The sequence below is a fragment of the Sapajus apella genome, unplaced genomic scaffold (assembly GCF_009761245.1).
Source record: "Sapajus apella isolate SASKATOON/1434 unplaced genomic scaffold, GSC_monkey_1.0 scaffold29, whole genome shotgun sequence".
Lineage (NCBI taxonomy): Eukaryota > Metazoa > Chordata > Mammalia > Primates > Cebidae > Sapajus > Sapajus apella.
In genome coordinates this window covers 19,914,431-19,928,446 of record NW_022436969.1, presented here as the reverse complement: position 1 = coordinate 19,928,446, position 14,016 = coordinate 19,914,431, and the positions used below count along the sequence as shown (strand labels likewise).

Genomic DNA, 14,016 nt, shown 5'->3' with positions numbered 1-14,016 from the left:
CGCTAAGCCGGCGGCGGCCGCCTGGCCCAGCGCCGGGCCGAAGCCGCACCTGCGCCCAGAGCTCGCGGCCCCCCTGCGCCAGGTGGAGCCCTGGGCCCCGCCCCGAAAGCTGGTAGCGTGCTCTTGCCCCGGGACTACGGGATCTAGAGCGCGTCCTTTCCCAGGCACGCCTTCCAGTGAGCTCTGTAAAGAGGAATTCGGTTTACTTTCACACACGTAGTGTTGGGGGTTTGAGAGGGAGCCGCTCAGGTACTGGGAAGGGTGCCTAAGGAAAACTGACCGTCGCAGCGTGGCAGCAGCGTGTACTCACTCCCTTCTGGGCGCGTGTTATTTACCAGAGGTTAATCTGCAACAATTTTGTAAATGCTTCAGTTTAACCAGCCAAGGTGTTAACGTACTCGGCGGGAAACCGTTTTCTTCCGTTAAACTACAGCATCCGTTGATGACTTAGTGCATGCAGTTACAAGTTTATGTTAGACGGTCCTTTACAGTTACAAGTTTATGTTAGACTGTCCTTAAACGTCTTGATGACTGAGGGTTCAGATGTGATCACAGCAAATGAAGTGACATTCAGACTTGACAAGGACGGCCAGGTCCCGTCAAATTATCATATAAGTATCAACCTGCATTTAAGATTTCGTAGGTTCCCGATTTCTCCCACCTAAAAATCTTTAGGGTCAACAAGACTAGAAAGAGAGCCCCTTATGGCTATTGGTGGAATAGTGTTACATTTAATTTGGTTATTTATGATGTGAAATACAAAGAAAAAAATAGTCGCCTATGAGAAAGTCAAGAGAACTCTAGGATAGGAGGAGGAGATTTTCATTGTTACTTATTTGTGCCACTTGGAAAATTACTGTTTACCTTCTCTCAATTAAAAAAAAATTCTTAAAGATATACTTAAAAACAATCATGGTCAAGCGTGGTCGCTCACGCCTGTACTCCCAGCAATTTGGGAGGCTGGCAGATGACTTGAGCCCAGGAGTTTGAGACCAACCAGGGCAGCATAGTAAGACCTTGTCTCTAAATATATATATATATATATAAATTAACCAGGCTGGTGGCGCCTGCCTGTGCTCCCAGCTACTCAGGAGGCTGAGGCCAGAATATTGCAGTGGGCCTTGATCACACCACTGCACTCCAGCCTGGAGACAGAGCCTGTCTCAAAAAAAAAATAAAAATAAAAAGCATAAGTACTAGTGAATAATCTGTCTGAAGTACAAGTGACTTGGACAAATCAAGCATTCATTAGATTAATATATATAAATTTATTCATGCATTAAAGCTGGCTAATTCCATTTGCAAAACTAATGTACTACAGCTAGTTTCTTAATACACAAAAGGTTTTATCCTTTTTTCTAAGTTGTAGTATCCATACCACTGAAGAGTGCATAATCATACTTCCAATCACTTCACCCAATTATTTTTTGTATACTTGCAGTGTCAGAATAGCCAAGGATAATGTCAAAAGTGTTTTGGACCTTTCTTTTTTAAAAACGGTAATGCTTCTAGAGACAACTACCATATCTTCCTTAAACCTACAGTGTGCTGGAGGTCTCACCAGTTGGAAATACAATAACAACTATGTGTTGTAAATAGAACAATGTTTATAGGGGGCTCTGACAAAGTTTATAGAAAGATCATGTTAACTTAAAACTTGGCTGTAGCTAAAGATGGGAAAGCAAAACATTTGAAATTTGACTGAATTTTTACTTCACGGTAACCTGATACTGATAAAAGTTATCTGGAAGTTGAAAATGGGTGACACTAGAGTAACTATTAACTAGATTATGTAATAATGTCTTCACAGTTAGCCATAGATAGAAGACTCTGAAATGGTGCTCTGTCATTATGACATAATATTTAGAGCTGCAAGTTGCCAAGGTTACCACCAGGATGTACACAAAGCAGAATAAACAAATAATAAAAAAAGTTTATGTAGATTATAAGTTCATATTTTATTTCTCTAGTGACATATTTACAGTTCAATATAAATTAAAGGCCTGCTTGTACACCAAAGCCAGGTCCCTTGGGTGGTTCAGTCAAAGAAGTAAGCCCTCCAGCTGGCTCACAAGAGAAGCGTCCACTCCTGAAATGAAAAGCAAGTAATATTAAACTATTAATGATTAACATTTGTAAATTTTTACTTAAAAAAATTATGATCATTACCTCACAAGAGCCTAGTTAAATAACTATTTTCATCCCAAGCATGAGCATGAATTAATTCAAACATTTAAACTGATGCAAGATTTTCTCTTTCTAAAATTAAACATGGAAAAACATCAGAATTCACCATAAATATAAAAAAATACGAAAGTAGCACTAATAGTTCCTATTTACTGAGCAGTATGCACACATTGGCTCTTTAATCTTTACAGTGCCACAAGACAAGTGATACTGGCTTTATTTTACTGATATAGAAACCAAATTTGGGAGATTCAACATCTATCCAAGAATCAAAGCAAAGAACTATAGCAAAAATAACCCAACCCCAGAGGACATTTTTAAAAACCACATTTTAATAAACTAGAGCACTGTATTTCTTTTTATAGTTAAATTGTATTTAGATTGAGATCCACAGTCACAGTGAACAGAAGGAGTGCACACACTTATACACTGTATTTGGAAATAGACACTGGATTCCTTGAGGAAATAAGATTTGGGGCAATGTCCCTTAGAAGCAGTGAAGTCAAAATCAGTTTGTATTTAAGTATTATAAAGACTGTATTAGTAGTAGTAATTTTCTAAAAAAAAGTTTCCAAACCAGGATGGTCACAGCAGCCACAAAAGGAAGCAAACACAAGTCCTGACAGAGCAATTTATGAAGACATCCAGCACAGAGGTAGAAGAACCTGTCTGTCTGTCAACCCCACACACGGTTTCCCAGGTAATTGCTCACCTCTGCCCTGTCTGACCTCTGTTTCTAGAGCCCAGCTCAGCACTTGCCTGTATCATTTCACCCCTCTACCCCTATTCCGTGGCTTTGCCAATTTACCTGTTCTTGCCACAGATTTACCTAAAGAAAGAACTTCTTCAGTTTATATCTTTTCAACCCCCTCTGGCTATGCCCTTCACATTGTGTCATCAATCCTTTAAGTCTGTTCTTTAGCACCCTAGGAAATCATTTTTTGTTGAAGACAGGAAAATGACACCACATAATCATTTATAAGATTTTTTAAGATATCACAGCATAAAATAAGAGTTGCTAAGTAACGAACAATGTCTACAAAGTCAGAAATTAGTTAATATATTTGGATTATAAGCCTTGTTCACTACAAAAACAGATCAAAAGCAGTCATTGTGTATTGTCAGAGCCTGAAACTAATGTAGGGTAAGCAGCAAAATGATACTTAACTTTTAAAAAACACAACAATATTACACTTTACAATTTTTAAATTTTATTTATTACTTTTGAGACAGGGTCCCACTTTGTCACCCAGTCTGCAATGCAATGGCGCGATCATGACTCACTGCAGTCTCAACCTCCTAGGCTCAGGTCATCCTCTCACCTCAGCCTCCGGAGTAGCTGGGACTACAGGGGTGCACCACTATGCCTAGCTAATTTTTGTATTTTTTTGTAGAGACAAGAACTCACCATGTTGCCGACGCTGGTCTTGAATTTGTGGTCTCAAACAATCTGCCCACCTCTGCCTCCCAAAGTGCAGGTGATTACAGGTGAGCCATGTGCCCAGCCTGTAATTTTTTTATGTTATCTAATGATAGTCACCACTGCTGCTCTTTAAATGCCAATGAAATTAATTTGGAGAAACTTTCTTCACCTTTACTAGGTTTCTTATGGTTTAAGCTCAGCTACTCCTTGCATCAGATTTCTTTTCTGCCTAAAATTTTTCTCTTGATCAAATGTTAGAATAGAATATGATTTAAAAGTTTCATTTTAGATATCTACTGAAAACTGAGCATTTAGTATCTTAAAGCCTCCTACCAGTCTGGATAGATATGGGTCTTTTAAAATTAATAAGCTCCTTAATATTGACACTCTTTTATCAACACAAAGATCAATTTAGGAAGATTATAAAAACTGAAGTTTCTAGAACAATAAATGGGATAATCATAAATACTTCCTGAGTTCTTCACAGGATTATAGATTTTTATATATGGAAGTAATTTAAAAAATAATCTGGTCTTGGCAGGGCACAGTGGCTCACGCCTGTTGTCCCAGCACTTTGGGGGGCGGAGGCGGGCAGATCACGAGGTCAGGAGTTCGAGATCAGCCTGACCAACACGGTGAAATCCTCTCTCTACTAAAAATAAAAACATTAGCCGGGAGTGGTGGCGGGCGCCTGTAATCCCAGCTACTCAGGATGCTGAGGCAGGAGAATCACTTGAACCCGGGAGGCGGAAGTTGCAGTGAGCCGAAATCGTGCAGCTGCACTCCAGCCTAAGCAACAGAGCAAAACTCAGTCTCAAATCATCATGATCATCATCTGGAAGTTTCCTAAAGTTTGTTCCATGAAATTACAATCCCATGACATTGTATGTCTAGCTGTACATCTCCCTTCCTCACCATTCACACAGTGTACTTTAAAATACTACAAATGCTATAAAATCCTCCAGTAAAGCCTATAATTTTGTTTAATCTACTAAAAATGTAACCCCGTTTCATCTGTAAATATGCCTCAGAACACTCAAGAGGCAGTAAGCCAGCCCTATTCACTCACCTGAAAGCCACAATTTACACTAGTGTTTTTCACTTAGTGAACAAAAAATGATTTTCCTGATACCTCATGCTTAAAGTGCCATCTAATAATTTATCTTGTCTTCACTAAAATTCAGAATTTGTGGTTTTTCAGTCATTCTAATACTACGCATATGCGTACCATTGTAATTCATTTGCATTCTAGAAAACTTGGCCTTTCTATAAACTTTCACAGCTTAAAGTACTTTATATAGACGACTTACTTTATGAAAGTTTAGTGCTTATTTTTTTTACTGTTGCTGAGATATATCTACCACTGTCCCTACTTTTAGTATAAAACCAAAAGTGATGCTGTTGTCTAGAGTCATCTATCAACTGCATTGAAACTGTAGCCTAGCTATGTATTTTTTACATCTCAGATATTACCTGCACCCCACAGAATTATGCAAAATTTAAGATGTCTTTATAAACTAAAAATGAAGAATTGAAATTGGATTTAAAATAAGTTATAAACTAATCCATACTAAAAAATTACTACCTATTTAATAACCTGAAAACAAGTTTAGAATTTTTCAGTGCTTTAAATTCATTGAAAATAAGAACAATCTCAGCACAAAAATATTTAGTAATGTCAAGATTAAGAGAGTACAGCTGACCCTTGAATAACATGAGTTTGAACTGCATGGGTTCTTTTACTAATTTTGGCCAGGGTAGACCTGGCAGTCGTACTCAGGAATCAGTTACTATTGAACCAATTTATTAATTCCTCTTATACATGGATTTTCTTCAGCCTCTGCCACCTCGGAGACAGCAACCCCTCTTCTTTCTCAGCCCATACAACATGAAAATGATGATGAAGACTTACATTATGATCCATTTCCACTTAATGTATTTTCATGATTTTAACAACATTTTATTTTCTCTAGATTATTTTGTAGTAAGAATACAGTCAGGATATAATATAAACAACAGACAAAATATGTGAAAACTGACTTTCTTATTCATAAGGCCTCTGGACAATAGTAGGCTATCAGTAAAGTTTTGGAGGAACCAAAAGTTACACACAGATCTTCAACTGCACGAGCAATCAGTGTCCCTAATGCCCATGGTATTCTAGAGTCAACTGTATTATCTTACCACTGCTTTAATATTTTCAGTGGTCATTTACCAATGATGATAATAAAGCAGTTTTGAACCACATATAGACATCAATCTTTTACTAATTTTGGCCAGGGCAGACCAGAGATATTTATTATTAAAATACCAATAAAAAAAGATTTAGATAGCTTCGGTTAAAGAGTAACTATAACTGTATTATGGTTATTGCTATAGACTGTCATTATCCTATATATCCAAGATACTAACTTGAGGAAGTAAAGTGAAAAGTTCTTTTCATATGCTGACAAGACATTCCAGTATTGCCATGTCCGAATACAAGCTTTATATAATACAGCATTGGCAGATGCTTGCAATTATTAAAACCTAAGTAGACTTCTTTTTAAATAGGAGGTAGGAAGTAAAAAATAAAAATAAATTCAGACACTAATAATGGTGAAGTCTTTGGCTCAAATCCAGAACATTGTCAAGAAAATCTGAGTGAAAAACTATTCACAATTACTAATAAAGAACATCCCTATTATTATCAGATGTTGAAAATGCTTAACTGAGTACTTAGTTCCTGCTTAATGTTAAAATACAATGTTATTCCTAATGAATCTGCAAGGAAATAAATAAATACAATGTTATGGTACCTCATATTACAAATAACCGATTTTAATTTCACCCCAATAATGTAGTCCAGATTTGTAATTTTAAATACTTTAATCACTGATAAATACCCAGTTTGCATTTCCAGCCCTAAGCTAGTCCCTATATTCCAGGTTCATATCTACCGGTCAGCATCATACCATGAATGTCTAACAGGCACCTCAACCTTACTACGTCTAAAGCAAAATTGACTTTTCTTCCCCAAACTTGCCCTACCATAAATCTCAATTTTAGGTAGAGGAACCTCGGAGACGCTCAACCCAAAAAGCTGGAAATCACTCATAAATCCTCAGTCTCACACATCCACTAAATTCTAATCTCCACATAGCAACTATGACAGTATTTTTTAAAATTGCTCATATCATTCCCTACTGAAAACACTGCAACAACTTTTTTTATTATATTTAACATTCAGACCAGATTACTTATCTGGGCCCTTATCTCCTCTGACCCCTTCTACTGTTTTCTTTTTTGATCACCTCACTGCAGCCATACTGTTTCCTTACTTTTGTTCCAGGACCTTTATACATCCTCTTTCCCCTCCCTGTAACATTGTTCCTTCAACTTTTTACATGGTTCCCTCTGGTTCTGCATTCAGGTCATGGCTCAAATGTTACTACCTCCAAGAGGCCTCTCCTTACTAAATTTACTCCTAATCTAGCCCCTAACCCCGCTTTATTTTATTGTGTAGTCTTTTTATAACTCAGATACACTAGTCATCTGTCTCCATCACTAGAAGATATATGAGAACGTTATGTTATTTATAATTGTATGTACAACCTAAAATAATGCCTGGCACACAGGAGGCACTCAAAAAATGCTTGTGAAAAAAATGAATGTTAAGTGCGTAATGTAATGTGATATAACAAAGCAGACAAACCAACTATCTGTGTGGCAGAAGAGTAATACTGATTAATGTTGTGAACCACATATCCCACAGTTCACAAGAAGCAAAGCAAAAGATCCTAAACACCAGAGTGGCCGGGCGTGGTGGCTCAAGCCTGTAATCCCAGCACTTTGGGAGGCCAAGGGAGGGGGATCACTTGAGGTCAGGAGTTCGAGACCAGCCTGGCCAGCATGGTGAAACCCCTCTCTACTAAATATATAAAAATAAGCTGGGCATGGAAGCGTGTGCCTGTAGTCCTAGCTGATCAAGAGGCTGAGGCAGGAGAATCGCTTGAACCTGGGAGGCAGAAATTGCAGTGAGCTGAGGTCTCACCACTGCACTCTAGTCTGGGCAACGGATCAAGACTTCATCTAAAAAAAAAAAAAAAAAAAAAAAAAACCCAACACCAAAGTTATGACTACAGAATTTAAAACATCAGAAGAGAGGGACCATCTAAAGAACCCAAGTGGATTTCACAAGGAAATCTGCACTTGAGGTGTTTTTCTTGAGATGGAGTTTCAATCATTACCCAGGCTGGAGTGCAATCTTGGCTCACCGCAATCTCTGCCTCCTGGGTTCAAGCAGTTTTCCTGCCTCAGCCTCCTAAGTAGCCGGGATTACAGGCATGCGCCACCACGTGTGGTTAATTTTGTATTTACCGCCGACCTCAGGTGATCCACCTGCCTCGGCCTCCCAAAGTGCTGGAATTACAGGCATAAGCCACCGTGCCCAGCCAAAATATTTTTTAAAGTACCCAAAAGGTGAAAGAAGTGACGGGTTGAAATACAAACATAAGAATAGCATGAATTTATTTTAAAATACCCAACTCCTAAAAAGCAGCTGAAGCTTGTGGAAAATACTATGAAATTTGTACTTTTTGGGGGGATAGTTGTCTATTTAAAGCAAGAATAAGTAAGGGATAGGAGCACTAGCTAAGATACTGTAATGTTAGATGACTAAAAGTTTCACTGCAGTTGCCTCCATAAAGGGGAATTATTTTTCATCAGGGAAATGATTTACCTCCTAAAGGAGGGGGTATGCCCAAGAAAGTGGAGAATTAGGAAGACAATGCCAAAACTCTTTAAGCAAATTCAATTCTACAGGCTGAGGGTGTTGAAGACAGTATATGATTCTCAGAAAATAAAGTAATGGTCAACAGGGGCAAGCCAGCATTTACTAAACATTAAGTTATCCTGAATTGACCTAATTTTCCCATTAAGTAGGGTATTATTAGTACTTCTAGAGAGCAAACTATAGAGCCACTCATACCCTTTTAGTAATTCTACTTCAGGGAATTGTTATTTATAACAAAGCTTAAGAAAAATATTTTAAAACAGGAATAAGAACACATCACGCTGTTTTAAAACATTAGAATACCGTATGGACATTAAAACTTCCAAATGTGCTGAGGGAAGAAAAAATTTATATGTATAAACACAAAAAATTTGAGGGATGACTAAAACCATGCAAACATTTGCTAGTATTAAGGGAGAATTTTGAGTGATTGGACACATACATATGGAATAACGGTTTGTTTAAAAGACCAAGTTCATAATTGAAAGAAAAGTAATTAATATAAGTATGAGATGGGAGCAACCTGGATCAATAGTGAACAGAAAAAGATGTTAATTGTGTAATGTCTCTGAAGTGAGAGTTGATGTAATTAGGCTGAATTATTACAAGTATAATGTCTGGAGTAAAGGAGGCAGTCCCACAATGCTCTGTGCTGCTCAGTATGTATCTCAAAAAAATACCATGATTAGTTTAAGCATCACATTAAAGTCACTAGCCAATTAGAAAACCCACAGAGGAAGGAGACCAAAGCTATGTCATATGAGAAAAACAATGAAATGACTGGATATTCAATCTGAGAAAAAGATAAGGGGAAGACAAGATAGCTACTTCAAGTATCTGAAGAGCTGTCATTTGGAAGAGGTACTAAAATTGTGTTGATTAAAAGGGCAGAATTGGATTTTTAGGTAGAAATTAGAGGGAAATAGTCTTTGGGTCAATCTATCAGTATGAACTTTTAAATAATAGAATCTCTATTTGTAGTAAAATTTCCTTCTCTATAAATATTCAGATAGGTATCAGATGATTATCAGATAGGGTTTTAGGAAAAAAGTATTCTTGCTCTAGATGAGATTCATATAGATAATACTATCCAAAGCTCCTACCAATTCCTATGAATTTAGGGTATACAATTTTTAAAATTAAGTTTACGTGAAAGATTAATTTAGGTGAGCCACTAAAACTTATTATATATAAATAAAGCATACCTTGGCCCAGGTTTTGGGATTTTGCCAGCCTTGAGCTCATCGATAATTTCTTCAATATCCTTAGGTGTCAAATCCTCCTAGAAAACAAAAAAATTACAATAGTCGTATGAAATTGCGAATTTTATGTCTCTATACTATGTTGCCCAGGCTGGTCTCCAAATTCTGCGCTTATGCAATCTTCCTGCCTCAGCCTCCCAAAGGGCTGGGATTACAGGCATGAACCACCGTGCCTGGCTCAAAATTACTTTCTACTGCTGAAATCTGTAATTCCCTAATGCCAATTATTTTATTGTCTGTCTCAGTTCACAGGATAGTTACCAAGGCATCAACAATTGAGTAACTCCTATATATAGTACATACTGCTAAAAATAATATGCAACAAGAGCTATAGCTGAAGAGGCAATACAGATTATTACTTTGAATTGAAACGTATTTGCATTTGCGTTCTGGCTCCATTAAACTTACTAGCTAGTTATCTTGGACAAGTTACTCAGCCTCCTCAAGTTTGTTTATTTGTAAACCTAATTCAGCATGTTTTTGAGGATTAATGAGAAAATATATAAAGTAGAACAGTGCCAACGTACATACTAAATAAATGCCATATTCTTGAAGAAACAGTAAGACAGTAAGGTAAAAAGTAGCTGTAGTAACTTGTTAAGTAGATGCCTAATATCTATCCCTAAAGATCTCACTACTGCTAACTGAAAGAATATCTTTCTTAGACAAATCCATCCACAGGCTACTAGATTTAGACTTACAATGCTTCACAAAAAGACTTGACTGTCTAATTCCTATTTAAATCAAGAAATAAGTACCCAGAGGCCAAATTCTCAATGAAAACCAAAGGAAACAAGTGGAACACCAAGCAAACTTGGCTTAAGGATTTCAAAGCTTAGAGGGGCAAGGGGCAAGGGGCAAGGGACCCAGCCAGCCCCAGAGAGGCTAACAAGAGATCATCTAAGCCACACAAAGGTCCCAAAAAGCCTTACCCTCAATGTAAGGGTAAACTGTCCCTCAAAGAAAACTGTTAGTCTGGAACCTTTCACACTGGAGGAACAGAGGCCTAGGGTATAAGGAGAGGGTGTTTTGGGGGCCAGCAGTACTGCCAGGAACAAGAGAGAAACAAAGCAAATCCCTTCTTAAAGAAAATCTACCTCAAGTACAGTTCCTCCAAAATTTCCATAAACAAAATTTCTAAGAAATATGAGCTAACAAGGTATCTTGAATGAAAATGGTGATATAATTAGGGTAGCAAGTGATTTTTAAAGAAATAACTGGAAAACTATACATATATATAGATAGAACATTTTTAAAAGCTTACAGATCAAAGAAATCAAAGTTTAAAACTTTAAAAAATAGAGACAGAAACGATCAAAAAAAAAAAAAAGACTGCAAAACTTGTGAGATCTAGCTGTAGTACTTAGAGGTATGATACCATCTCTATAAAATTTTTTTTAAAAGCCATGTAACATATTAGCACAGCTGCATACATAAATAGACACAATTTATAATAATGGTTATTTCTGGGGATAAAAGGAAGAGAAAAAGATTTGGGATAGAGTGTTTCACCTGTGTCTGCAGCTTATTTCTACAAATAACAATGATGATGATGATGATAGTATCTAAAGTAAAATGTGGCAAAATATTACTCTCAGTTAAGTCTTGGTAGTTGCTACACGAGGATTATTTTCTGTATTTATGTGCAAATTATTACATTTTTCATAATTTAAGTTTTTAAATTTGTCATTTGAAGTTAAATGCAAAAAAGTTTAAAGAAATTTTTAAAACCCAGATATTTATGGTAACCATTTCTTCTAAATGAACAATTCAGACACCAACATCTAAGGACACAAAATTAAATATTTAAAATATTTTAAATATGACATCATACAACTTTAATTTTTATTACATGAAATACTCACATAGTAGTTGTCATTTATTTGAACCATTGGTGCATTCACACAGGCCCCTAAACATTCCACTTCTATAAGAGTGAAAAGTTTGTCAGGTGTAGTCTCCCCAACCTTTATTCCTAAAAATATAAATAAACACTGTAAGGACCAGGTTATATTTTAATAGTGATTTGGTTTTTAAAAAACCACACACACAATTTTTACAGAGGTATAGTAAAAGTTTAATAAGAGTATTAAGTTTTTTTAAAAAGAAAAAAATCTTAAGTCAGTCACAGTGACTCATCCCTATCATCTCAGCAGTTCGGGTGGCCATGGTGGGAGGATGGCTTGAGCCCAGGAGTTTCAGACATGTCTCGGCAACATAGGGAAATCCCATTGCTACAAAAAAATAAAAAATTAGCTGGGTGTGGTGGTACACATCTGTAGTCCCAGGTACTCAAGAAGCTGAGGCACAGGATTACTTGAGCCTAGGAGGTCAAGGCTGTAGTCATGATTGTGCTACTGCACTCCAGCCTAGGTGACAGAGCAAGACTGTCTCAAAAAAAAATAAAAAAAAAAAAAAGAAAAGAAAAGAAAAAAAAAAACTCTTTATGTAATACTAACATTCAAGGAATTTTTTAGTGTACTTGTTCTTTAAAAGCAATCAAATTTCAGGGGATTCATCACCAGTATTTGTTGTTATACAGCAGTGCATCAGGCTGTATCATTTTCCATTTTGATTGTAATAATTAAACTACTAAAATCACAGTCACATTCTCAGATTTGGCAAAGGCTCAGAAAACTCCTAATGTCAAAGATTATTAAGGATGTGAAGAAAATGGGTAGTCTCATACATTTAAGGAAGGCATCTGGGAAAAATATGGTAAAGTCTGACCCTTCAATTCTACTTCTTGTAAACAATCTCAGTATACAACAGGGGAAGTATGGAAACATGTATGTACATCAAAGCAACTGCAGAGTAACTTGTTTACAACAGAAAAATAAGGCAGGCCAAGCATGGTGGCTCACACCTGTGATCCTAGCACTTGGTAGGCCAATGTGAGAGGACTGCTTGAAGCCAGGATTTAACAACCAGTCTGGGCAACATAGCAAGACCCATCTGTACAAAAACAAACAAACAAAACAATTAGCTAGGCTTGGCAGCATGTGCCCATAGCCCCAGCTACTTGGGAGGGTGAGGTAAGGGATCACTTGAGCTCAGGAATTGGAGGCTGCAGTGAGCCATGACTGAGCCACTGCATAACAGCCTGGTGACAAAGTGAGACATCAACTCAAAAAACAAAAGAAAAAAAAAATGAGGCAGACACAGATATTGTGCTGTAGAAATGCAGCCAAAATAAAGTCTAAAAAGCAAGCGCACATACAGTATTATATATTTAATAATTAAAATGATACAAAGTCTACAATTAATATAGCCAATTGTTATCAGGATTTATACCTTGATGGTATTGGGGGTGGGAGGTTTGAGCCAACTTCAGCTGTTTTATTTTTTTATTTTTATATTTTTTAGACACAGTCTCTCTCTGTTGCCCAAGATGGAGTGCAGTGGCGGGATCTCAGCTCACTGCAACCTCTCCCTCTCGGGTTCAAGGGATTCTTCCACCTCAGCCTCCCAAATAGCTGGGACTACAGGTGTGCGCCACCACACCCGACTTAATTTTTTTGTATTTTTAGTAGAGACAGGGTTTCACCATATTGCCCAGGCTGGTCTTGAACTCCCGACCTTGTGGTCCACCCAATTTGGCCTTTCAAAGTGCTAGGATTACAGGTTTGAGCCACCGCGCTCGGCCTAGGTTTCTGTTTTACATGCAAGTACTTTATATTCAATAACAAAATACTACTTCATTTGACATATATGTAGTTTGGAAGTGTAGCAATGGCAGTTTTGTATTGGAAAAATGCCCATTTACTTTAAAAATGCTAATTTACTTTTAAAATGCTACTAGATAACATCTGTTTCACATTTCCCTTCCCAAAGCATTCTTACTATGCTCATATCTTATTTGTTCCATGACTTCTTTGGAAGAATATAAGGACAATAATGGTAACTTTTTAATATATCGCATGCTGTCATAGCATAAGTGAAACATAATTTTCTAAGTGAAGCAATCTTCTAAACAACAAAAATTTGTAAGTTCTAGAAGCTTTTCAAACATACTGATTAAGGCCGGGTGCGGTGGCTCACGCCTGTAATCCCAGCACTTTGGGAGGCCGAGGCGGGTGGATCACGAGGTCAAGAGATCGAGACCATCCTGGTCAACATGGTGAAACCCCGTCTCTACTAAAACTACAAAAAAAAAATTAGCTGGGCATGGTGGCGCGTGCCTGTAATCCCAGCTACTCAGGAGGCTGAGGCAGGAGAATTGCCTGAACCCAGGAGGCGGAGGTTGCGGTGAGCCGAGATCGCGCCATTGCACTCCAGCCTGGGTAACAAGAGTGAAACTCTGTCTCAAAAAAAAAAAAAAAAAAAAACATACTGATTAAAAAAGAAAAGATTAAAAACTCAGCTTTAAC

General features: G+C 37.3%; 1 protein-coding gene across 1 annotated transcript in view; it reads right to left on the bottom strand.

The window, feature by feature from the left end:
- Positions 1-1,933: 1,933 nt before the first annotated feature.
- Positions 1,934-14,016, bottom strand: part of NDUFV2 (NADH:ubiquinone oxidoreductase core subunit V2) — a 31,656-nt gene continuing 19,573 nt past the window's right edge. The window contains exons 6-8 of the mRNA XM_032293377.1: positions 11,512-11,621; positions 9,590-9,666; positions 1,934-2,089 (exon numbers count right to left, since the gene is read on the bottom strand). Coding sequence (XP_032149268.1) covers positions 1,996-2,089; positions 9,590-9,666; positions 11,512-11,621 — 281 coding nt within the window. The 3' untranslated portion in view covers positions 1,934-1,995. The remainder of the gene's footprint in view (positions 2,090-9,589; positions 9,667-11,511; positions 11,622-14,016) is intronic.